At 37.4% G+C, this 25,872-nt stretch overlaps 2 protein-coding genes across 6 annotated transcripts; both read left to right on the top strand.

The window, feature by feature from the left end:
- Window positions 1-3,506: 3,506 nt before the first annotated feature.
- mmp9 (matrix metallopeptidase 9) lies at window positions 3,507-8,256 on the top strand. Its single transcript, XM_056261004.1, has 13 exons — window positions 3,507-3,785; window positions 3,920-4,158; window positions 4,264-4,412; window positions 4,504-4,632; window positions 5,160-5,333; window positions 5,496-5,669; window positions 5,879-6,052; window positions 6,131-6,286; window positions 6,437-6,641; window positions 6,745-6,878; window positions 6,964-7,114; window positions 7,250-7,353; window positions 7,446-8,256. Exons 1-13 carry the CDS (start codon window positions 3,651-3,653, stop codon window positions 7,544-7,546), a joined length of 2,025 nt encoding a protein of 674 aa, XP_056116979.1. The 5' UTR covers window positions 3,507-3,650; the 3' UTR covers window positions 7,547-8,256.
- Window positions 8,257-9,230: 974 nt separating this feature from the next.
- LOC130094624 (zinc finger protein 335-like) lies at window positions 9,231-24,228 on the top strand. 5 transcript variants are annotated; one of them, XM_056260999.1, is made up of 28 exons: window positions 9,231-9,414; window positions 11,061-11,254; window positions 11,346-11,616; window positions 11,710-11,787; window positions 13,455-14,372; window positions 14,914-15,057; window positions 15,131-15,286; window positions 15,438-15,696; window positions 15,848-16,025; window positions 16,238-16,350; window positions 16,568-16,586; window positions 16,690-16,830; window positions 17,007-17,083; window positions 17,188-17,348; window positions 17,441-17,658; window positions 18,175-18,274; window positions 18,427-18,500; window positions 19,197-19,465; window positions 19,551-19,692; window positions 19,786-19,992; window positions 20,103-20,245; window positions 20,429-20,568; window positions 21,212-21,312; window positions 21,488-21,574; window positions 22,135-22,218; window positions 22,399-22,464; window positions 23,322-23,427; window positions 23,565-24,228. In XM_056260999.1, the coding sequence occupies exons 2-28, from the start codon at window positions 11,063-11,065 to the stop codon at window positions 23,684-23,686; spliced, it is 4,566 nt and encodes a 1,521-aa protein (XP_056116974.1). In that variant the 5' UTR covers window positions 9,231-9,414; window positions 11,061-11,062; the 3' UTR covers window positions 23,687-24,228. The 5 variants fall into 5 exon arrangements, with proteins under 5 accessions (XP_056116974.1, XP_056116977.1, XP_056116978.1 ...); XM_056261002.1 differs by having other exon boundaries at window positions 11,056-11,254; window positions 19,554-19,692; XM_056261003.1 differs by having other exon boundaries at window positions 9,232-9,414; window positions 11,056-11,254; window positions 16,714-16,830.
- Window positions 24,229-25,872: the final 1,644 nt, after the last annotated feature.

The following is a 25,872-nucleotide window of genomic DNA, read 5'->3' as shown; positions in this document are numbered from 1 at the left end:
CAACAGCACTCTCCACATCAAAGTCGTATGTCAGAAAAACATAAACACCAGTATATTTCCCTTGTTTTATTTTTAAGTTTAAAGAGTCACTCCCTTGTTGTCTAATGAGAAAATTGGTCTTTTTGTGGACTTACTCTACCTATCAAACAATATTTGCATATATATATATATATATATATATATAATGAAAATTATTAATAATAAAATAATATATAATATTTCTACACTCTTAACTTAAAAAGTAAGGAAACCCGTTTCCTTAAAATTAAGTTATAAACTTCAAGCGTAATTGAAAAAAATAAGTTATGTGAATTTTTTCAATTATGCATGAAGTTTACTTAATCATTTTAAGGCAATTGGTTTCCTCACTTTTTAAGTTAAGTCAACTGATCCCTTTTTACAGTGTAAAAAAAGTGTGTGTGTGTGTGTGTGTGTGTGTGTGTGTGTGTGTGTGTGTGTGTGTGTGTGTGTGTGTGTAAATATGGCACAGGACTATTGCTATTTGAAATAAATGATGTAATAAAGATAAGAACAACTTACAAAATTGTCTCAGAATTTGCAAATTTCTAACAAATTTCCTAATGTATGTTACACCCCAAACTTACACATGTCATTGCACTCTGGTTAACTTAGAAATGACCTCATTATATTGTAATCTTTATTATCCTTTTAACAAATCAAACGCATTTTCCAATACAACTCCACCCACAGGAAACAGACATTACAGTGCACCATAAAAGTTTCAAAACTATTTCTGATAAAATGCTCTCATGTTTGATAAATTGCCCTATATATGGTCATGCTTTCTATAGTGATTTTCTTTAAAATCAGGTAAAACAGGAAAATAGAACATACGGACTACAGTTCCGAACCTCTTGATGGTTGGTTGTTTATGAAAATAATTCTGAGGGGCAAACATGCAAGTGAAGTAACTAAACCTCAACTGGGATGCACTCGTCCCAGGCACTGAAGTGTTGTATATCATGACACAAACAACTCAAACAAGGATTCCTTGCCCTTGGCATCCACTAAATCTGAAACTGACAATGAAACAAATTAAGTAAACAACATGAAGCCTCATAAGCAAACTGCATCTCATTTACAAATGTGAAAACACTGATGCGTGAATGGATGGCAGATGTAAAAAAAGCTTTTACATTTGAATTCTGAAATGTTGCTATTTCCCTGTTTGTCTTGTCCAATTATGTGCAATTAAGCATCCGTGTTATTAAGTTGTTGAAAGCGATTGATTAATGCCTGTTTGTGATTAGGTTTCATCATTCCCTCCTGATGAAATTATCTGAAAGGATGTTGCATTTGTGTCGGAAGTGTCGCAGACACAAGAATGTCTTAATGCAATTCAGTTTTACTGTGGTATAAATCCATCTCTGTGTCAAAAGCCATTACTGAATGTTCAGATTTATCCCACTATGGCTCTTTGCAGTCTGAATGTATACTAAGCTGAGTCTGTTATAGTATACTTTTCCGTATTCTCTATTCTGTTCTTAGAGTAACAATTTATTTATAAAATAAACAGGTCATTTTATTTATGTCCTTAAAAGAACAAATATACAGGCAATCACCACCCCCACTGTAGGTGCTGATTCATTATCAAGCGTATTGAGAGAGAGGAAATGAATTTTCATGTCCAAAATAGAGACATGCATTATAAATGAGATACTTTTAGTTATGACAGAAGTGTTTCCTGTCTCAGTTTGTCACAGTAAATGATGTAATAAATGATGCTATTAATGTACTGATGCATTTGTTGATGTGTATGCCAAGAAATTACAGGTGTTTTACATTATGCGATGTGTGCGTGACAACATGTTCCTAAAAACGCACATATACACACCAGCGACCAAAATTAGGAAATTAGCCTATGATTGTGTTTTTTTGCATCACTTAAGAAAACTTACATCCTCATTTTCAAAGCATCATTAGGCAACTTTTCTGAACATCAATAGCAGATTGCTGCTGCATTTTTGCAGAAACTAGAGCAATTTATGTCCATGTATGGATTAGGATTTCCTTTGCCTGGGCCAAAACTACTCAGAACCTGCATGTCAATACAGCACAGACTAACATGAATACACTTGTGCAACATTAAGTTTTGTAAGATCATAGCTGCGTTAGCAAGACTGTATATGACATTCCAACACAATCTCATGGCAATTTGTTACTACGTTTTGGCGAATTGGTGGCTATATCATATGAATTCGTGCATCTCATTCGTATGTATTTACGTCCACCCCTAAACACAATGTCACGCCCCATGCCAATTTTTTTTCTAATAATCGTACGTTTTGCCACCTTGTAACATAGTTGCATTTTTCAGCTTCATGAATGCTGCGCAATTAATCTGGCACCTTTTCAGTTTATGGGTTTCCCAAAATTTACTTACACAGAGTGACTTTACATCCATCCATTGTTCTTGGTCCACAAAAAAAAACAAAAAAACAACTACGAAAACACCCCTTGAAAAATCAATTTATTTTACATTGAATTTATTATACAGTAGCCTACATTTATATTATAATGGTTTATTAATAATTGTTCTACATAAGTACATTTATATATTACGGAAGCGTATTGCATTCACTTGAGGAAAAAAAATCTACTCTGTTTTTCTGAATTAACGAGTTAATTATCTCAAAATTATGAGTAACTCATTAATTCAAAAAAACAGAGTGAAAACAATTTTTTTCAAGAAAAATGTATCTCATAATTCTGAGATTATAACTCATTAATTCAGAAAAACAGAGCAAAAACTTTTTTTCCATGAAAAATTATCTCGTAATTCTGAGATAATTAACTCGTTAATTCAGAAAAACAGAGTAGATTCTTTTCCTCAAGTGAATGCAATACGCTTCCGTAATATATACATATATCCAATTGCTAAAAATATGTATGTATGTATGTTTATGTATTTATTTATTTATTTTGCATAAAAACATGTATACTCATAAAGCCAATTTCTAAAATGATATGCTATTCATTCATGCATGCATTTATACTCCTATAGATAATCTATATTTATTGTCCATGAATACATTTATACTCTTATAGTAACTGCTATATATATATATATAGGCCTACTGTTTATTCATTTTTTATTTTACATAAATACAGTAATATTCATATAGCATATTTTGCAAACAAATTATATATACAATATATTTATGTTTATTAAATGTATTATATTTATATTAAAGATACTTAAATAAAAACATATGTTATTTTTTGTAAAGTCACCATTTATTTTAAGAAACTATAAGACAGACAAGACAGTGTTTGTTGTCATCTTTTGTGTCTTTAAGCTCAATGTGAGGTTGCTGGAAATCCCCTTGTTTTTTGAATGGACAAAAAAAAAGAAAAGAATTCACTCCTTTCAGTGGGCAAGTGTGTGGTAAGTGGGAGTGCTAAAATGACCTACAGGAGGTGGGTGGGTGCTCAGTGACTAATCCATGAGGTGCATAAATACTGCCTTCAGGGCACAAGAGAAGACAGACAAATCAGGAGGAGAAGACACAACAAGATTGCATGCACTTTGTCTCCCTGGAAGACTGTTTTTCTAGTTTTGAGTCTATTTTTTTTTTTGAAGTTTACTTTTTTCCAAGCTTTGGTTTTCTTGGCTTGAAACTCTAAACATGAGACTTGGAGTTGTGGTGTTTCTGGTTCTTGGAACCTGCTCTTTGAGAGCTTGGTCGGCGCCACTCAAATCTGTGTATGTGACGTTCCCTGGAGATGTGATCAAGAATATGACGGACAATCAGCTGGCAGAAGTGAGTATATCAATTTTTAGTTCATGGTTTTTATGATTATGGATATCTACTTTCAGTCCTCTACTTTGAGAATAGTACAAATGCAGTTGTATTATTCTAAATGAATACCTTTCTATATAAATATTTGCCTCCAGGAGTACCTGAAGCGTTATGGCTACATAGATGTTCTCCAGAAGAGCGGACTGCAGGCAGTCGTGTCCACTTCTAAAGCTCTGAAGAAGCTCCAGCAGCAGCTCGGGCTGGAGGAGACGGGGTCGCTTGACCAGCCCACCATTGATGCCATGAAGCAGCCTCGCTGTGGGGTCCCAGACATCCGAAACTATCAGACATTCGAAGGAGACCTGAAGTGGGATCACACTGATGTTACATACAGGTGGGATATTACCTGCACCAAACCTTTGACTATACTACAACACTTTAAAATCTCATAGGTTTGTGATGAACATGTTGTAATCTATTGCATTGTTTTGACTTTCAGGATTTTGAACTATTCACCGGACATGGAAGCCTCTTTGATCGATGACGCCTTTGCCAGAGCTTTCAAAGTCTGGAGTGACGTTACCCCTCTGACGTTCACACGCCTCTATGATGGCACTGCTGACATCATGATCTCCTTTGGGAAAGAAAGTGAGTTGATTTTTTTGTAATGGATAAAAGTATTAAGATTAAACACTTGGACTTCTGAGAAGGTTTGAATGAACTGTTGTTTTTGTTTCAGATCACGGAGATCCCTACCCTTTTGATGGGAAAGATGGACTGCTGGCTCACGCCTACCCTCCGGGTGAGGGAGTCCAAGGAGATGCCCATTTTGATGATGATGAATACTGGACCCTTGGATCTGGACCAGGTGAGTGAGATTCTTACTTGATTCATATTTCAATACAGTATGAATAACAGTGGCTTTGATAAATAGTTAAAATATCATGAAGCATCTTACGCTCTAACAGTTTCATAGGGGACATAGTGGGACAATAGCTCCCTCTACAGTTTTGAGTGTATAGTGACAGTTAGAGTGTGTCCTAAAACAGGGGTTGTCAAACTGGGAAAATATTTCAAGTATTTGCTTTGGGTTCATTTTAATAACCATAAAAAAGCCAGTTACTTAATTTTTAAAACATCTTGTTTTTATAATATCACACTTAATGTTTCTCATATAGAATAAATGAGTCCTTAATTGTTCAAATATATAGTTCTGTTTTTAAACTGGGGTCAGAATATGACCCCACTCAATTTCATATATAGTATAAATAAACCCTTATATATTAAAAAAAAAGTATATCTCGGGTCCCTCACAAGGGGATCATCATGTTTACCCCTATATATTTAATTGATCTATTTGTGGATTAGACAATGACATTGATGTGTCTCCTTCAGCCATTCAAACCCGCTATGGTAATGCAGAGGGTGCAATGTGTCACTTCCCCTTCCTGTTTGAGGGAACATCCTACCCCTCCTGCACCACCGAGGGCCGCACAGATGGTCTCCCCTGGTGCGCAACCACTGCAGACTACGACAAGGACAAGAAATTTGGCTTCTGTCCCAGTGAGCGTAAGTGTTCCAGTAATGATTTTAATAGGGCTTTAATTCCAAAACAGACATTTAAACTGACTCCTTTGCCCATAATATATGGAATTAATGTGACAGTATTTCAACAAGCACAAGTGTTTATTCTTTGAGCATGTTTAACATTCCACCTCTGTTTTCCCACAGTTCTCTTCACGTTTGATGGGAACAGCAATGAAGCACCGTGTGTTTTCCCCTTCGTGTTTCAGGGGGTAAAATATGACTCATGCACCACGGATGGACGAACTGATGGGTATCGTTGGTGTGCCACTACAGCTAACTTTGACACCGATACCAAGTATGGATTCTGCCCTAACAGAGGTGAGCAGCTCTCAAGACTCAACCCTGAAACTTAGTAAGATACATATCGTAAATGCAAAAATAATATGTTCTCAAAGTCTCAGCAGTTCATAATCAGATATTATTTTTTTCACTAACATATCATATATAGCAAACATTTAACATCATATTTCAACAGTATATATATCTAAGATATTTAATCTTTTATAATATAATATTTTCCCTCACAGATACAGCTGTGATTGGTGGAAATTCAGAAGGAGAGCCATGTCAGTTTCCTTTCATCTTCCTGGAGAAGACATACACTTCCTGCACCAGTGAAGGCCGTGGTGATGGAAAACTCTGGTGTGGAACTACCAGCAACTATGACACAGATAAAAAATGGGGATTTTGCCCTGATAAGGGTAAGTAATAATCATCTTCTTCAGACACTATACAAATATGAAAGTGAGAGATTAGCTAACATGCCTTTTCTCTCATAGGATACAGTCTGTTTCTGGTGGCTGCTCATGAGTTTGGTCATGCACTTGGTTTGGATCACTCCAAAATTAAAGACGCTCTGATGTATCCCATGTACAAATATATAGAGGATTTCTCCTTGAATCAGGATGATATTGAAGGCATTCAGTATCTCTATGGTATTTATCCACCATCATTCAAAGTTTACTATGCATTTTCTTATTCAAGATTCAAGAATTTTGATCTTGACACTTAAGAGTCTGGACACTTAAGAGTCTGGTCAATTCTGATTTTATAGCTATATTTTTATTCATTTTTTTTCTTTTCAGGACCTAAAACTGGCCCTAATCCCACTCCTCCAAAACCAAAGACCACCACTTCCTCTCCGGTTGTGCCAACTAAACCCCCCCCAAGTGAGAAAACAACCACTGTTTCCACCACAACACATGTAGACCCATCACAGGATGCCTGCCAAATCAAGGAATTTGATGCCATCACTGAAATCCAGAAAGAGCTTTATTTCTTCAAGGATAGGTAAAAGCTGTTACATATACTGACATGAAATCGCAAGCACAACTCAGGAAACTTCCAAATTCTCAAATACATCTATCTAAATTCTCTCTTTTTAACATCTAAGGCACTACTGGAAGATCTCAAGCAATGGAGAACGCAAAGGCCCTTTCTTGATATCAGAGAAGTGGCCTGCCCTGCCAGCCACCATTAACAGTGCCTTTGAGGAACCCCTCACTAAAAAGATCTACTTCTTTGCAGGTACTTATTTATCAGATTGAGATATTTTACCATTATTGCAGAATATGTTGAAGTTCAGATATATAACTGTATTTCATGCACACAGATAAACAGTTCTGGGTTTATACTGAAAATGAGGTGCTTGGACCACGTAAAATCGAGAAGCTCGGCCTCCCAAGCGACTTGGGCAGAGTGGAGGGATCTGTGCAGAGAGGAAAAGGCAAGGTGCTCCTGTTTAATGGAGAGAACTTCTGGAGGTTAGTAACTTTGCTATGACTGTAACTGATCAGAAAGTGTAGAGTTCATAGCATTGAGTTAACGATGGGAAATTATCATTTAATAATAATTGTAGTTTTTCACAGAATTGTCTTATCTCTTATTTATTGTCACAGACTCGATGTGAAGGCTCAGATGATCGACAGTGGATACCCTCGATCCACCGACTTATTTTTTGGTGGAGTGCCCATCGATTCACATGACGTGTTCCTCTACAAGGGTAAGTGAGATTATGTTCAAATTCATTTAAAAAATCTGATTTACTGATCAAGCAAATTAAATTTGTTCTTTCTATTTTTCAATATTTTGCAGGATTCTTTTACTTCTGCCGGGAAAGTTTCTACTGGAGAATGAATGCCAGAAGGCAGGTTGATCGTGTCGGTTATGTGAGGCACGACCTCCTGAAATGCTAAGACGTGCAGTCGCTCGGCACAGTGAAGACGTCCAACATCCTAACCTGATGATGACAGAGCCCTTTTTAATAGGGAAACCATTTCTCTTCTGTGTAAAATGTAGTGAGGAAGACACAGACAGAATGTATTAAATTTTAAGTCCTGTTTTGGGGATTTTGACTTTAACTGTTATAGGAGAAGAACAGTTTTAACACTGAAATTATCATAGGCACATGAAACGGGATGTTAGGCATATTTGTCTCATTGTCTGTCAGCTTTAACTTGGTCTTATAATTTATTATTTCAGCTTACTATATAACTGCTTTGGTCATGATGAGTTTCTTAACAGCACATTAAGAGAAACTAGAGTCTTGTTCTATAAAACTTCAATAAGGCAATGCCAGTCTAACTCGAGGAATTAACTTTGTGTATGTAAATGTATGAGTTGAGTCACCACAGGAACATTGTAGCCTTGAAGCATTTGTTGACAACCGAGCCTCTATTCTCTGTGTTGACCCACTCAGATGTTTTTCAAAGCAAAGGTTTATTTTTAGCCTTAGAGCTAATGTTGAGATGTTATTAAGCCCAGATTTTGGTGTATTGTGTAATCATTTGCCTGGTGTAAATGATAATATTAATATTATTAATTGAATGTTCCACTTTCCACTTATTTATATTGTTTGTTTGCTGCATTATGTTTACTCAATAAATTTGTAAACAAGACCATTCAATATGTGCAACTGCTCTTTCACTAGTATTTGGCCTGTGTGAAAATACACTAAAATCTCCCGAAAGGTGAATTTACAAAAATCTTGGTAAAAAGGTGATACAAGTTTGGAATATATTCAATAACTGCAGATGGTTTTAAACAGTTGCCACAAAAGTATTTGACATGTAGCAGGTGATTAATATTAAAAGTAAAAAAAAAGGTTCAAGCTTGTATGTGCCATATTTATATTGTATGTAGTAACGTTAGGCTATCCATAGATGTCCACACATTCACACACAACCACCCCACATATTTACTTCATTAAAACAGTTCTCAGTTAAAATTACAATTACTCATAAAAATGCTCTGTACAAGAAAGTTAAACTGTCAAGACTGCTTATGAGGAAAGTAATAAAAAAATACTTGGTGAATTTCAGGGGGGCTTTTGGTATTCATTTGATGAAATGAATGATACAAGAGAATTGACAGAAAAAGCATTTACTTTAATGCTGCTCTAACTGATTTACCAAAAAGCCGTTTATGATTTTCTTAAATTTACCTTACGAGTAAATGCACAAATAAGTGAAAAAGCTGGACTAATTCTAGAATTAAAATCTACATTTAAAATAAAATAAACCATAAATATTAATCGCAGGATGACAGCAGTGTGGTATAATGCCACATATCCACAGCATAAATTCAACAGAATGCAAATTAAATCATGAATACTATGTGACCCATCACATTAAATCTGAGCAAAGAGATGTTTATTTTGGCGTAATCAAAAAAGTATAAATGAGAATTTCAAGATAAACAACCCGCGTCATATTACTCCGCGAGACATTCAGTGGTTTCATCCTCTCAGAGCAATAGTCCTCCAGTTCACACCATTACTTGACAAAACACTTAAAAGATTAAGCAAAATGATCGATATACATCGTTCTTAAGATTAAACTTTACTTTTAACAAAATCGTGATACATTATAAAAACCGATTAAGCGTTTATCCCACTCCGTCTTTACCCCATGACAGATAAATGAGTTCCGGCCAGCTCTGAGGACAGGAAGCGAGGAGACGCTGATGGCGCCCGACTAGAAAGCACAGCAACTATTCGCTTTCGAAGATTTATTTATTTCGCCTCATTCGCGAGCTTGAAGAGCAAAACAATCACCCATTTACGGTAAGAAAAATTCCTAGCTCAAAATAATGGGGGCAAATTGTTTACAAATACAGCTTCTTCCATGATGGCCGAGAGAAAAACATTCGGGCGGACTGGCTCTCCCTGCTCACGCAGGCCCTCGAGGTCCCCGAGCGGTTCTTCATATCGCCTGAGCGGAAAAAAATAAACTCGGTTCGGCGGGAGGGAAAATGGCGCTGCGCGAGCAGGCAGAAGGAAGGGCAGCACATAGTCATTTGAAACGAACAAGACAAGAGTAGCTAGCCAGCCACAGTTCATGCGGGGCCTCAAGCTTTATTTTGGATCTATTGCAGTGACATTGTCTCCATAAAGCTGTTAGACTTAGTATGCTCAACATCAAAACGTGTTAATGATGAGTAAGAATCAGGACCTTGATGTCCTTGAGAAGTTTGAGTCAAAAGACAGGTTTTATGTCCCAAACACAGCCAGATGGGTGCTCTGGTGGGGAGGGATTGATATCATTTGGCGTATTGTAAAAATCAAATGTTTTAGTGTTTGTTTGTGTTTAGTTTTTTGTTTTTGCAGTTAAAATGCACGAAATGCGGAGACCACGTTGGCTTGTGGTTTCGCTGGTAAGCTTATAATGCTTATTAAGTACTTAAGTGACCTAGAAAGGCGCTATCACAAGACAGCTGCATTCATCCCCTGGGGGAATTTGAGACGTTCATTAAAACAAAAAAAGTTACATCATTTGACATAAATCACACAGTAGGCAATAACATTTTATACGAAACAACACAAAATATAATGTGATATAATATAAATAATAGATGTGAATAAAATGTGTTATGTATGTGCAATTAATTATTTAGAAAATTCTAATGTTGTCCAACAAGGCTCTTGTGCAAATACTGCATATGCAGGTGAATTCATTTTTATGTGAATGAATGAAAAGAATACCATGAATATAATATCCAATGTGTATCGAATTAAACTATAATATATATATATATATATATTGTTTAAAATGACAGATTAGCCTACTTCGTTCACACAATACTGTGAAAAACAATTGGAAAATGTATACATATATCATTTGATATATAAAGCCTACAGTAAAGTTAAAAAGTTTGGTGTTGGAAAGTGGGTTTTTTTTGTATGTGTGTCTCTTACGCACACCCAGAATTAATTTAATGATAAAATAAATAAATAGTAAATGCAGTAATATTATGAAATGTTGCATTTTCAGCATCATTACTCCAGTCTTCAGTGTCACATGATCCTTCAGAAATATCCTTCTAATATGATGATTTGCTGCTCAAAAAACATTTATTATTATCAATGTTGAAAAAAATTGTGCACCATGGTGATTTTTTTTAGATTCCTTGATGAATAGAAAATTTAAAAGAACAGCATTTATTTGAAATAGAAATCTTACTGACCTCAGACTTTTGAACATTAGTGTGTTAAATAATATATTATTCATATAAATATTAAAATACTGAATACTGAATCAGTTTAATACATCAAAATATTATTATTATTTTTATTTATCTTTATAAAATGTTTATACTTAACTACACTTTACATTATGCACTTGTCCACATGTCTTCCATATCCTAGCCTTTATCATTCAGGACACATTCAGTGCTGTATAACCGAGTGACAGACACTTTCCCATAGAGCAGAGATGGATTCTGACGACATGGAGGTGGAGAGCAGCAGTGATGTGGGGCATTCTGGGATGGAGGAGCCGTCAGAAAGCGGCATGGGCATGGAGTCTTCAGAAGCCATGTCTGCTGATAGCAGCGATGCGGCCGCTCCTCCTGCCCCGGCCCCAGAATCCGACTGTCATGTAGGACAGAGCTCCGAGGGACTTGTGGTAAGACAAGTTATCCACACATCTGTGTAGCTCCACATGTTAGTGTGTAATTCTTCATTTCGAGTTTTTTCTTTGGGTGGGTGTTTTGTAGGTTTTTATCCCAGAGACAAGCTCCAGTACAGATGTGCAAAGAGTTCATCTCCCAGACTCCTCTTCTGTCGCCCAGTCAACCAGTGTGTCCAGCGTCTCCACCGTGACACAATCGGTCCTGGTTTCTGAGTCTGTCCAGGTCCTGGTGCACTCCAGTGCTGTTTCTGAAGGAGGAATGATGGTTTCTGATTCCACTGCTTCCACGTCCTCAGATCTTGGCTCGGCTATTGATAAGATAATTGAATCCACCATTGGACCCGACATTATGAATGGTAGAAAAACCTTGCCTCTTCATTTTTATTACACTCAAGGTATTTAAGTTTAGTATTCAATGTAAATACTGTGTTTCTATGCCCATTTTACAGGATGTATTGCAGTTACAAGTGCAGAGGATGGCAGTGCAGAAACCACACAATATCTGATACTGCAAGGTCCTGATGATGGTGAGAAAGATCCCCAGAGTTCACAGTTTAGGGCTGCGTCTGAAATCGCATATTCTTTGAGTAGGTTCTTCTTTTGTAAAAGTACTTACTTTTAAAAATAGTATGTTCTACATAGTATGAATGTAATCCAGACGTGACCTACAGCCATTCACAAATCCCTTCCCGCGTCCTCGTGGGATAGTAAAGTGTCCATAGGATGCGCACTTCAGAATCTTGCCAGTAGTAGTAAGTCATCCAGGTACTTTTTGCCTACTGTTTTCTGAATACTGTTAATTTGCCCGCACTACTCTTTTCACATACCGTCTTTAACACAACTACTCTATAGTAGGGAAGTATCATATTCAGATGCAGCCAAGATAGGTTTTAAATTAAATAAGATAATATTTGAAGGGATAAATAAATTAAAGGGATTGTTTAGCAACAAATGTAAGCTCTGTCATCATTCACTTAACCTCATGTCATTGGAAAGTAAATTAATTTATTTTTCAATGGAACACAAAATTAGTTATTTACCTGTCCAGTCTGCTGTTTTCCATACAATGAAGGAGAGTAGGAACTGGGGCTGTAAAGCTTTGAAAACGTACCATAAAAATAGCCATGCAATACTTTTATAGTGCTTTTGTTCTTTTTGGAGGTTGGCAGCCCCATTATGGAAAAAAGCAGCCTTAACCTTTGTTAAATAAGTGGTTCTCAATCAGGAGTCCTGGACGCGTTAGGGTGCCTCAGCACGCTTCCAAGTGGACCTCAACATGACATAAATAAATATGTCTTCTTGATTAAGAATGACTTAAAATAAAGAAGCTATGAAACAAGTTATAAGTATTTCTTATATTAATTTACTCCCAAACTTCTGGAAAACTTTTTTTTATTTAAAAAAAAGTTTTTTATTTAAACTATAATAGTTGTTGTTACTTATTTTATTTTATTTTTATTTTATTTTTTGTAGACATTGGGGGGCCTTGGAGTCAAAAAGGTTGAGAACCACTATGCTAAATAACTTTTTCTGTGTTCCACAGAAAAATGGAAATCAAATGGGCATGATTGAGCATGAAACATCATGAGCATGAATACATTATGGACGATTTTTATGTTTGGCTAAATTATGCATTCATGTGGCACTGTTATTAGTTATCTTGTAGTAAAATTCCCTTTTGTTCTCAGCATAATCTTTGTGACAAATCTAGATTTTAAAGTTGTTAATCAATGTATTGCTTGACCCAAATGTGCTTTTGTTACTGCCACACTCGTTGCAAGAAAGAATATTTCAAATGAACTTAAAGGGACAGTTCACCCAAAAATAAAAATTCTTCACTCACCCTCATGTCATTCCAAACCTGAATGACCGACACTCTTCTGTGGAACAAAAGAAGATATATTTAAGAATATTTGTAACCAAACAGATTCAGTTACTTACATTCAATTGGCAAAACATACAATGGAAGTCAATGGGAACCAGAACTGTTCAGAAGTTCAAAATAATTGATTTTGTTACACAGAAGAAAGAAAGTCATCTGGGTTTGAAGCAACATGAGGGTGAGTAAATGATGACAGAATGTTCATATATGAGTGAACTATTCCTTTAAAAATCAAATAAATTAGCAGAAATAAAAGAGAAGTGGGGTAGTTTTTGGATATTCAGACATTTTCTTTGTTCACTGTGTGTGTAGGAGCTCCTATGGTGGCTCGGATGTCTTCCTCCGCACTGTCAAGCCGCATTGCCATTGAAGCCCTTGCTGATGGGCCCACCTCCACTTGCCTGGACCAGGCAGACCTGTCAGAAAACCCGCAGGGCAGCGTGGAACCCGACCAGCCTGGACACTCCGGATACCGTGAGCACGACGACAGCAGCAGCAGCTGCAGCCGCCCAGACCAGCCTCAGCATTCCCAGTACATAGAATGCAGTGGAGGAGACGACCCAGACCAGACCAGGGAGGCTCGGTACATTGAGTGCTCGGGAACCGAACCAGATCAGACCCCACGTCATTCTGGTGTCACAGACTACAACGTGGCTGACTCGGAAGAACCTCTACGGCGTTATGCAGCAGAATGCAGCGGTACAACTGATAGTCCTCAGAGATGCTCGTTTCGCTCCTCCCGCTATGTTGTAGAGTGCAGTGACGGGTTTTTGGAGTACGGGACGGAGCGGCCGCAGCATTCACGTTATATCGACAGCAGCATGGATGACAGGGATCATGTCTCGGCCTCGGAGCAGGAAGATAGTGTGGTAGAAGAGCCCCAGCACTCCTACATGTCCCATGGCTCACTATATGCCGACGAGGGTGCTGTTCGCCACTCCCTAGCTGACACGATGGGGTCCCAGCTCAATCATCAAATGGACTGCAACGATAACTTGCCTGGCCCATACATAAGTAGCAGTGGGACATATTCCACCCAACCAGATCCTGAAGTGGTGGGGTCTGGGGTGGTGGTTGAGTCTGGGCACAGAACCCCAGACATGGCCGAACTGGAGGAAATGATGGAGGTGGTGATCGTCCAGCAGTTTAGGTGTAGGATGTGCCCATATAAAAGTGCCTCTAAGGATACACTTATCAACCACATGAGAGATAAACACTTTAAACCAGCAGGTAAAGTAGGATGTGCTAATCATGTCTCTGTCAAATGTAAAAATAAACTAATATCAGCCCCATTAAAGGCCCCATCCCAAATGGCACTCTCAAACCTTGCAGTCCTTATCCAGGACTATACTTTGTGCTCGACACATTATAGAGAGATGGTGGCAACAAAGACTAAATTAATAAGAAAATAAAGTAAGAAATAATAAAATTTTAATAGAACAGTCTTAAATTTACCATGAAATGTGATAGATGGACAATTCTTATATTTTATATCATATTGTAGTTTATTATAAATCATTTATTCATTTTTTTTTTTATGTACCCTAATCGAAATTACCTCCCCTCCCACTTACAACAACATCTCTTTTATGAGGATGAGGCAACCTGTCACTCACATGAGATTGCAGCAATAGCAAACCACACTTATCCAAACAATTCCCAATGGACAAAATCAGACTTTTTCATGCCGACTTTGAGTTTCCATCAGGTCTTGATTTATGCGTACAGTTTTTTAGGTTCTCTAGTTCAGGGTGTGCTATCTCACAAGCAGGTGTTCCAGGCCAAAAGAAGCGTGGACGGGGACGTCCACGAAAGTCCGAAAGCAAGGCAAGAGCGGTCGGTGAGGTCAAAAAGGAGGAGCCACCAGAAGAGGAAGATGATGAGATCATAGATGCGGGCGCTCTTGATGATCAAGGTTAGTGGAGTGCAGTTTGCATTCGCTATTTCATAATTTTCTGTTTTTTAATGCAGTTTTAATTCGCATTCAGGTGACAGTGATTATAAGCCAGCTGAGGAAGAGGCCAGGCCCAAATTGGTTCCCAGTCACTCAACTCCTCCTTCCTGCTCTTCATCCTCTTCCTCTACCTCACGGAAACGTCCCCGCAGGATGGTGGGGCCACCTCGCAAATTCCTTCCTGAGTCAGGTCAAAGTTAATTTAGCTTCTTGGGTCACAGAAATATATTCAATAAAATATCAAAATTGATAGTAATTTTTAGCTAGTTGCATTCAGATATTTAAATTGAACTTTTTCATTGGTCTGTGATAACTCTTATTTTCACCTTTTTATAAAACAGAGACAGCAGCAGTGTCTCAAACAAACAATGCAGAGGACCCTCAAGCTCCTGAAGAAGCAAGTTCCTCTGGATTAGAGAATGGAACTTCCTCATTATCAAATGGGACGGCAGCGGAGCCAGGCGTCAGCCAGTCAGATTCAGAGAACAAAGATCCATCATCAAACACAAGCCACGATGACCTGGAGTCTTTGCCCAAAAAACGAGGCCGGCCTTCAAAACGTTTCCTTCAGAAGAAGTACAAAAAGTACATGAATCGCAAGTATGTAATGCCGGCACTACTTTTTGATCATCCACAACAACATTTGATTGATTTGACTTGTCTGTTTGACACAAATTATATCTTAGAATATTTTATAATCCAATGCAACCACATATTCTGGGCAGTCAATATCTCATTTTTCCTTTTTAAGTAAATACTACAGATCCCTTAAGCCTCTGCTAAGGCCTCATAACTGCTGGATCTGTGGCTCTCGCTTTCTTTCACAAGAGGATCTCAGATTCCATGTGGATTCTCATGAGGGAAACGACCCTGAACGCTTCAAGTGCCTGCAGTGCAGCTACCGTTGCAAACGGTGGTCCTCACTGAAGGTAAGAACTAGAGTCCATCTTACAAACCATAAATCCATAAAAATATATTTACTTTTTGTTAAATTAGTAGTTTTAATTTTTACATTTTAAAATATTTGTATGTAAATATTTGTATAATATGTGCTTCAGTGTCTAAATAAATGGATAAATGAATAAATCTTTAGTCATTGTTCTGCATTACACATAATAAACTTGATGCATGTGTCCTATAGGAGCACATGTTCAATCATGAAGGTACAAAACCTTACAAATGTGAGGTATGTGATTACTCCAGTGTTTACAAGAAGGACGTGATCCGGCATTCAGCCGTCCACAACAAAAGCAAGTAAGAACTCAAAATGTCTTCTTTTTTATTGATCATTCATCATGACTTTTATTTTGTCAAACTCTTGAGGTCAAAAAAATTCCATCAAGCTGCATTGTGTCTGTCCCTTTATTATTGTGCAGTTTATGAAAATATAACATTTTGGATTCATTTAAAACTCACACCTGACATAATCTGATTAGAGTATTAATAAATGTTCTTGTTTCTTCTCTTTTAGGAGTCGGAAGACAGACATGGTAAGGCTCCAGATATTAAACATCAACAAACCTTTTATTGGCATGATGTATCAGTTCAACTTGGCTCTGAGTGGTTTGATGAGGGTAGCTTTTTATGCGACAGCAGTCTTGCATAAATCCTTCACAGGTTCCCAAAGTGTCCGAGTTTCCATGCCCAATCTGCTGCCGCGTGTACCCCATGCAGAAACGCCTGACGCAGCACATGAAGACACACAGCACAGAGAAACCTCACATGTGTGACAAGGTAAAGGTCTTGTATGCTGCAACTAAGCATGTGAATATTGTTCATTAAACTAGTTTTGATGAATCAATGAATAAACCTAAGCAGACTGTAGAAGTTACTGGCTTATGACGTTTTTGGGAAATGCAGCCCTGGATATTTGCTATGCTAATACTAGTAAAAATGTGTTTGCTTTGCAGTGTGGGAAATCCTTCAAGAAGCGCTACACTTTCAAAATGCATCTTCTCACGCACATACAGAACTGTGGCAACAGCACGTAAGTGAGATGTCTGGACTCGGTGTACATGTCTGTTTCTCCCAAAAAAACTCTACTGGTAAACATACTGAAAAGGTATCTATTTTTCTCATCTTCTTTGCCAGGTTTAAGTGTGAGTTTTGTGAGTTCACCTGCAATGACAAGAAGCACCTGCTCAATCACCAGCTGTCCCACACCAACGACAAACCTTTCAAATGCGAAGAGTGCAAATATTCCACGAGTAAAGAGGATTTTCTGGTGTCCCACATTGCCATTAAACACACTGGTGAGTCACGTAACGATTAGGAATGTTTCAAATGTTGGCAGTTGGAAGGTTTCCTGATCAGTCATGTTTGTCCATCTTTACCCCCTGCTCAGGTGAAAAGCCCTTCTCCTGCGACATGTGCCACTTCACAACAAGACACAGGAAGAACCTGCGGCTGCATGTGCAGTGTCGCCACCCCGAGGCCTTCGATGAGTGGAGTCAATCCCACCCAGAGGAGCCAATTCGTCGACGCCAGACGCCCGTTTTCTCCATGCAGGAGATTGAAGAGCTGAAATTACAGCAAGAAACCCAGGGATTTCAGGGGACCATTGTGAGTACATGGATATGCACTTTGATGCTTTTGTATCTAAATGGAAGGAAAACCAGCATCCATCTATCCATCATATAAATAGACGTCTCTGTGCGTCTCTCAGATATCAGAGCTTTACAAGAGTAATAACTAAAATACTACATCATACACATTTACCACTATTTTAAACATCTATTAAATGTTTTAAACCTTGTACGATATGATATACGAATGAATGAAATAAGCACCTCTTATTTGAGATTGCGGATGACTGTTCATACTCAAAGTTTGTCTGAAAAAATATATTTAAATATTTATTTATCGGCATTGGGAAAGGTCTGCGAGCCGAGACAACGGCACTACATCTCGGAGCACTGCCTTCAAGACTATCGGCTCCGACAATTAGAAGATATTTAGATAAATGCTATAAATATAATAAAATATAATGATTTTATGAGATGTACAAGGCATGTTTTTTTTAAATGACAACTGCTATATATATATAATATAATATAAAATATTTTTTTACACCTAAAGGTAACAGTGGACCCCATTACGCTCCAAAACATGGAGTCCATTGGGAACACATCTATATCCCAAGATGCACTGGGAAACACTACCATCATTTACGAGCAAGGTCAGTAAAAAAGTTGTCAGTACATCTGTGGTTGTAACCCATCTAAAATATAGTGTGTGATTATGAATTCATTTACACATATTTTACCATTCACCTCATGATATTAATATCCAGCTTATGGTGTTAAATTTAAACTGTACCTTCTTTTACAGCCCAGACTACAGACCTCTCAGCCCAGAATGCTCTAGATCTGTTGCTAAACATGAGTAACGCCAGAGAACTGCAGGTACTGTACTGACACACTGGGCATCTTCTACTATAGGGTAATTCTACTGGAATTCTGATTCTGAATATAGAATAATGTTATAAATGCCTAATTTATATTGCATTTATTGAATGAAGAGGTATCAGTAAATGAATTAATGTCATATGTTGGAGATGTCAGATCTATTTTGCTTTTGAATTGTGCTTTTAAGTGTTTAACTTCAGATGCACCCCTACAAAAAGGGACACAAGATGTTTTAGCGTTAAATTCGTAATGTTATAACAGTAATATATTTAGTCATTTCCATTGAACAAAACTGAATTGGACCTGTTATTTGAACGTGTAACAGACCTACAAGGTACAATGAACAAAAAATAATAATCTAATTTCACAATTTTATTGAGGTTGCTATATTTGTACCAAAACAATAGGAAATAAAAAATATTTTTGTGATAGAACATTACAAATAACTTAAAAGTTTAGCAGTATAGCAGAAACTATGCCACTTTGTCTGAAAAAAAACAAATTTGAAAAAAATAAACTTCATTTAATGCATTGATTTGCTTATTAAAGACATCAGAAAATAATTACACAGGAATCATATCATCACATATCATATGAACATGAATCTATAAAAAAAAATTTTTATTCATTATATATCTCTATTTAAAGATAAATCCTATAATATGTCTTGATCAGTGGATTCACTTTTCTCAGGTGGCAGTGCTGAAAACCGACGGTAAGACTCTGGAGACGGGAACGTGGCCCGGAGATGGCTCTGGGAGTGAGCCTCAAAAGATCGTCACCTTCCATGTGTCAGAAAACGGGGACACTCTGGTTCAAGAGGCTTTTGAGACAGCTACAGGGGAAGTGGAACAAGAGGAGACAACTGGTGAGTCGCAGGAAGTGACACAGATTGGCATCAGTACATACGAGGGAGCAGATTTCAGCGTGGTGGAGCAGGCCTCCGACGAGACAGAACAGAGGTACTACTTCACATCGAAAACTGCCGCTGTAATGCCTATAAATGTCATATAAACCCTTTAAGATGATGCCGTGTGTGTTTGTCAGCAGTTTAGAGGAACCCTCAGCAGAGCCTCAGGTCATGGAAGTGAGCACTGAGCCCTTGTCCATCTCTACACCTCTCAAAGAGAATAAAGAGAGGTTTTTCCTGAGCTCAGGCTTGACAGATGGAGTCCTGCAGCAGGTAGAGGTGAGACTGGGTTTTGCTACTTCACAGATGGAATCACCAATGTTATGTTCCTTCCCAATGGAAAGTTAAGTTGATGAAATTCTCTTTCTGCAGCTAAGCAGTGAAGCTCCAGGTTCCCCTTCCTTGTGTCCATCACCCCCTTCTCAACAGTTAAACACCAAACGCTTCTCCTGTCGCATCTGCATGGAGGCTTTCCACGGCCGCTCGGACATGGAGAACCACAAGAGGGCGCACATAGACCCCAAAACATTCAAGTGTCCAGACTGTGACTTTACAGCACCTTCTTGGCCAGAAGTCAAGGTGTGTTGGTCCTGTGGTATGAGTGTTAAGTCAGTGTCTTTGATTTTTTTCTTACCTGTCAAAAACCATATTTTTTGTGTTAAATACTACTTTTTTTTTTACAATCTTAGTCTCACATGGCCATGCACGCATATTTGAGGCCTCATAAATGCACCAGCTGCAGTTTTGCCTCTAAAAACAAGAAAGACCTGAGACGCCACATGATGACACACACCAACGAGAAGCCTTACGCCTGTCAGGTCTGCGGCCAGAGGTGAGGGAGCAAATGAGAAACCATCTTTAAAATAATAATAGAATTGATTTATCACAGAATTTGTGCTGTTTACGTTATTGGTTGTACTGTTCTACATCCATAAACGTTTCTAATATTTGATGTAAACAACACGTATACACACAGACCTCTCCAGCTTCTCAGTGCTCTGAGTTTCTCTTTTAGGTTTAACCGTAACGGCCATCTAAAGTTTCACATGGAGAGGCTTCACACTCAGGAACCCTTGACCCGTAAAACCCGCCCTGTCTCCTCTCAGCAGACCATCATTGTTAACAGTGATGAAGAAGCTTTAGCCACACTACAGAGTAAGTGCTGACCTTGTGAAACTGCATTTTGTTTATATAGAAATAATGGATTCACACAGCCCTGTTCTGGCTATAATTTCTAGTTATGTTGTAAAAGTGCCCCTATTATGCTATTTTAAAGGTTTCCAATGTTGTTCTTGGAGGTCTTCTACAATAGGTTTACATGCATCCAATGTCAATTCACTTTAATTTTCTCATAATATACATTGCAGCATCACCTCTTTGCTCAGTGTCAGAAACGGTTCGATGAAGGATTCGGTCTCTCTAGACTCCTTTCTGCGAGCCTACTCTGCTCTGATTGGTCAGATGGCCCGGTCTGTTGTGATTGGTTTACCGCTTACAGTGCGTGTCGGAAACCAGATGCCTTTTACCATATCTGAATTTCAGCTCCAGAGGCTTCCTCAGCACTTGTTTAGCCAATGATATGAACAGTAACGATGTCGCCGGATTTACCATATCAATTAGTTTTACAAAATCAATCCTCTGGTTGGTGGAAAATGTGTCCATTTTGAAAATCACTGGGACGGGACCATATTATCTACATGTGCTGTCGAATATCCTGATATCCTAAAAAGCATAATAGGGGCACTTTAAGTTTTTGTTCTTAATTTCTTATAATATTTGTTTTTCCCATGTTCTCCAGATCTGCAGGCAGGTCAGACAGTCATCAGTCCGGAGAGGTTGCAGCAGGCTTTGGGTCAGGAACACATCATTGTGACTCAGGATCAGTCGCTTTCTGACCAGGTATTGTGCAATTGCACACCGTCTCATTTAAGACTTTTGATTTGCATTTTGATTTGCAATAACATTTTGATTTGCATGTAATACAGATAGTTTTGATTATTATCTTATGTCAGACTTCAGGTAGATTTAGGTTTCACGTTTAGCTTAGTTTTTGACCAATTTCTACATTTCTCAGGAGGAGGCGACTTATATTCAGCAGTTCACAACAGTAGATGGACAGACGGTACAGCACTTAATGACTGGAGACAATCAGGTCACTGAGGTACAACTCATTTTCTAGGGCTTTATTCTGACAACCAGCAAAAGTCATAAACACTACAGCTCAAAAGTTTGGGGTTGGCAAGAAATTTTTTATTTTTTTCAAGAACGAAATTAGTTAATTGAGTAAAAAAATGATCAGTTTCCATAAAGATATTCAGCAGCACAACTGTTTTTTGCATCGATAATAATAAGAAATGTGTCTTAAGCATCAAATCAGCATATTAGAATGATTTCTGAAGGATCATGTGACATTTAAGACTGGAGTAATGATGCTGAAAGCTTTGCCATCATTGGAAAACAAATACATTTTAAAATGGAACATTTTATTTAAAAAAAGATTATAAATAGAAAAATTATTTTAAATTGTAATAATATTTCACAATATTTCTGTTTTTAATAGTTTTTTTTTTATTGAATAGAGTGAACACAATACATTGCTTTCAAAAACATTTAAAAATCTTACCGACCCTTAATTTATATATAAAATACATAGTCGTTTTCTGTTGTCTATTAGTTTTCAAGATTTACAATTCAAGAATTGTCTGCCCTATATTTTTCCAGGTCCAGTATATCATCTCTCAGGATGGAGTTCAGCACCTGCTCCCACGGGAATATGTGGTGGTGTCTGACGGAAACCACATTCAGGTTAGTATGTGCTCTTTTAGATCATTCATAACCCCCGGGCTCCAAAACAGTTCTCTGGCTAGGAACAGGCTCATCTGATCTGTAACTACTGACTGGAAAGCATTTTCAGTTTCATTCATGGTCTGTTGGACGTTATATTGTATCATTATGAAAAAAATCTAATCTGATTGTGAATTGCAGATGGAGGATGGGCGGATCGCTCACATTCAGTACGAGCATGATGGGACGTTTCTGCAGGAGCAACAGGTTGAGCCCAGAGCAGAATACAAACCTGCTTTTTACATTTCAGCTTAGTTTATGCTACATTATTGGCATGTCTGAATTACAGTAAACACAACATGATAACTTGAAATTATTTCTTTCTACGGCAATGTTCATAATGCCAAATGGCATGTGCACCATTGTTGTTAATGACAGCATATTAAACCTCTATATGTTATTTTAATGAAGCGGCATAAATCAAAAGTATGCTACTGTTTAAAAGTTTGGCATCTGTAAGACTTTTGATGTTTTTGAGTCTAATTGTTTTAATCTAATGCTCACCAAGGCTGCATTTATTTGATCAAAATGCAGTAGAAATAGTAATATTGTGAATTATTATCTTTATTACAGTTTATCTTTTTTTTTTTTTTTTTTATATTTTAAAAATGTAATTTATTCCTGTGATGGCAACACAAAATTTTCAGCATCATTACTCAGGACTTCAGTGTCTTTTGATCCTTCAGAAATCATTCTTATATGCTGATTTGGTGCTACTTTCTCATTATTAGCAAAGTTCAAAAACAGTTGTGCTGCTTAATGTTTTTTTTAGAAACAGTGATATACTGGTACTTTTTTTTAGGATTCTTTGAATTGAAAGTTCAAAAGAACAGCATTTTTTTTAAATAGAAATCTTTCGTAACAATGTAAAAGTCTTAACTCTAACTTTTTGATCAATTTAATGCATTATTCATTTTAATCATTTATTTTCTCAAGACAAAAAAAAAGAAAGAAACTGACCCCAAACTTTTGAACGGAAGTGTAGACGTACATTACCTAACTGGCTTCAACGGTGAAAATGGAAAAACTGGTTCATATGTAAATGTCTTCTGTGTTTTTGTCAGATTGCTCTGTCTCAGGATGGACAGATCCAATACGTCCCCATCACTGCCGAACAGCAGGTTGTGGCCCCTGAGGACCTGGAGGCAGCGGCTCATTCCGCAGTCACTGGTAGGACCTTTCACCTTTTACCTTAGTAGTTTTGATCACTCGAAATGCCAAGACAGAACGTTGTAATACTTCAACCTTCTGGTAATGTGCAGAAGAATCAGAGGTGATGTAAGTGATGTTTGTGTGTGTGTGTGAAGCTGTTGCAGACGCAGCCATGGCTCAGACTCAGACGGTTTACACCGAGGCCACACCTGAACAACTGGAGCAGCTGCAACAACAGGGCATCCAGTATGACGTCATCACTTTTACTGAGGAGTAAAAACAAGACACACACTGACTATTATTTAACAACACCGACACACAGACGCCTCGTCTCGGTTACAGATGAGCGCAGTGGACATCACAAACTCTGACGGGTTATTCCACAGGCTTAAATTTGTCTTCTACCAGAAATATTTAGTAAGAGGGTGAATGTACAGTTAGATCCTCTCTGCAAATTATACAACTCATGCCACTGTAAATATTTAAAGCATTTAACTTTGTGTGCCTACAGTGTTTTGCCTTGTAAAGAAAAAGAAACACGAAAGCCAAGAGCAGCCTGTATAGAGAATCCTGTATTTAATTCTACATGTCGCTGTGATGTACTACGGTAGATGCTACTTCAATGACAGTGTGTAAACGGTAGACTGGAGGATTGACGTTAACATTGTTATGAAAGGAGGGTTGATCATTTTTCATTTTATGTAAAACATGCCGTTTCATCTTTAGCTTCTTAAGTTTTAAAGATTTATTTTTCTTTGAGATGGCTACAGAAAGGAACTTAAAATGCATACCAAATAAATCACAACCTCTTTATCTGAACCTATCGTTGATTTTCTTAGTGTCGTCATGCTATCATATTCTACAGGTTTTACAAAGCTGCTACTACACATGATACAAGGGAACAGAACATGATAGAATATGAAATGTTATATAATATGACATTATTTACTCTTTGGGTACATTATTGAGATATCTTACACATGAATGCCAAGCTGTGTCGGGTTAAAAAAGGTTCAGATGAACTCATGATCAAATCAATGCATTCTCTTCTGCTTTTTGTTTGCTCAGTCCCAAAAATCAGGTCCATCCAACTGCCAATTAAAAGGTTGGCTTTTTTTCATTTGGTTGTGACATGAGCTGTAAAGTTGGATGTAACTTTGTTGAGATATGGTTGATAAACTAGCGTGTGATGTTGTGGTCTGTCATTGCATTTGCTAAGTTCCCATTGAATGTTCATTACAGTAAATGCTATTTTTATATGTTTTTAGAGGCTAAGGGTGGAGTCAACATGATTTTCTGTTGTATTCAATTGCTTTCTGAAGATTCAGTAAGTCTTAAATAAGTTAAATAACACAATGTTAAGTTTACACCGTTGGTAAAGTTTCTGTAGTTGAGGACCAAAATATCTGCATGCTTTGACAGGCTTGATTAAAAAATGTGAACAACATCATTTGACAGCGAAACAAGGCAATAGTTCCTGTTTTTTCTTTCTTTCAGTTGTCCGTCATGGTCTTGTTTTTTTTTATATATCTAATTTGTTCCTCAATTTGTGTTTTTTACGTTTTACAATTTGTTCAAAAGAGCCAGTCAAGGGAAAATATTGAAGGGAAATGAAGCTGATTTTTTTTTTTTTTCTGGTCCTCTTGAAGAACGGTGAGAATGGTTTTTGGTTTTTCTGTTTATTTTAGAAGATTATAGTGTTCAATCTGACATTAGACTGAAAACATTTCTAGGATTCTATGTATTTCCAGATTTAAATTAAATAGCAAGATTCTAATCTGATTTATCTTTAACTTGAATAATGTTTATGGATTAACCTTAATAATTGAATTAGTAGTTGAGTAGTAGTACTAAATGTACCTAAACTTAATGTATTTATATTAATTCAATAATAAAATAATTTCATAATTCTCATAATAATGTTACACATAAATAATAATTGTCATGATTCCTGTCCTGTGTTTCCCTTGTCTTGTGTGCACTTTTGTTATTTCCTGTTCTGTGCCATGTTTTGTAGTCCTTTGTAGTCTTCCTGGTTTATTAGTCTCCCCAGGTGTTTCTTATTAACCACGCCCCCTTATTACTTAGTTAAGCTTGTTTGTCTCTGTGTATTTATAGCCCTTGTGTGTCACTTGTTAGCTTGTCAGTTGTTGTACTGTGTGTCTGCATTTCTGAGCGTTTTCCCGTGTTTGTTTTCTGTTTTTGACTTTGGATTGTTCTTGGATTTTGATTATTGCTGCCTGCCCTGACCTCTGCCTGTTTCTTGGATTCTCTCTGTGTATTCTCCATTGTCCTGTCTGCAGAGCCGGACAGTAACGGATCATTTACTTGAGTACAGTACTTGAGTACAATTTTGAGGGATCTGTACTTTACTCGAGTATCATTTTTGGGGATTACTCATGACTTTACTCAAGTACATTTGAGAGGCAAATATTGTACTCTTTACTCCACTACATTTCTATC

The sequence above is a fragment of the Rhinichthys klamathensis genome, unplaced genomic scaffold (assembly GCF_029890125.1).
Source record: "Rhinichthys klamathensis goyatoka isolate OS25496 unplaced genomic scaffold, OSU_Roscu_1.1 h1tg000180l_1, whole genome shotgun sequence".
In the NCBI taxonomy this organism is placed as follows: Eukaryota; Metazoa; Chordata; class Actinopteri; order Cypriniformes; family Leuciscidae; genus Rhinichthys; species Rhinichthys klamathensis.
This window is presented reverse-complemented; position numbering and strand designations above follow the sequence as displayed.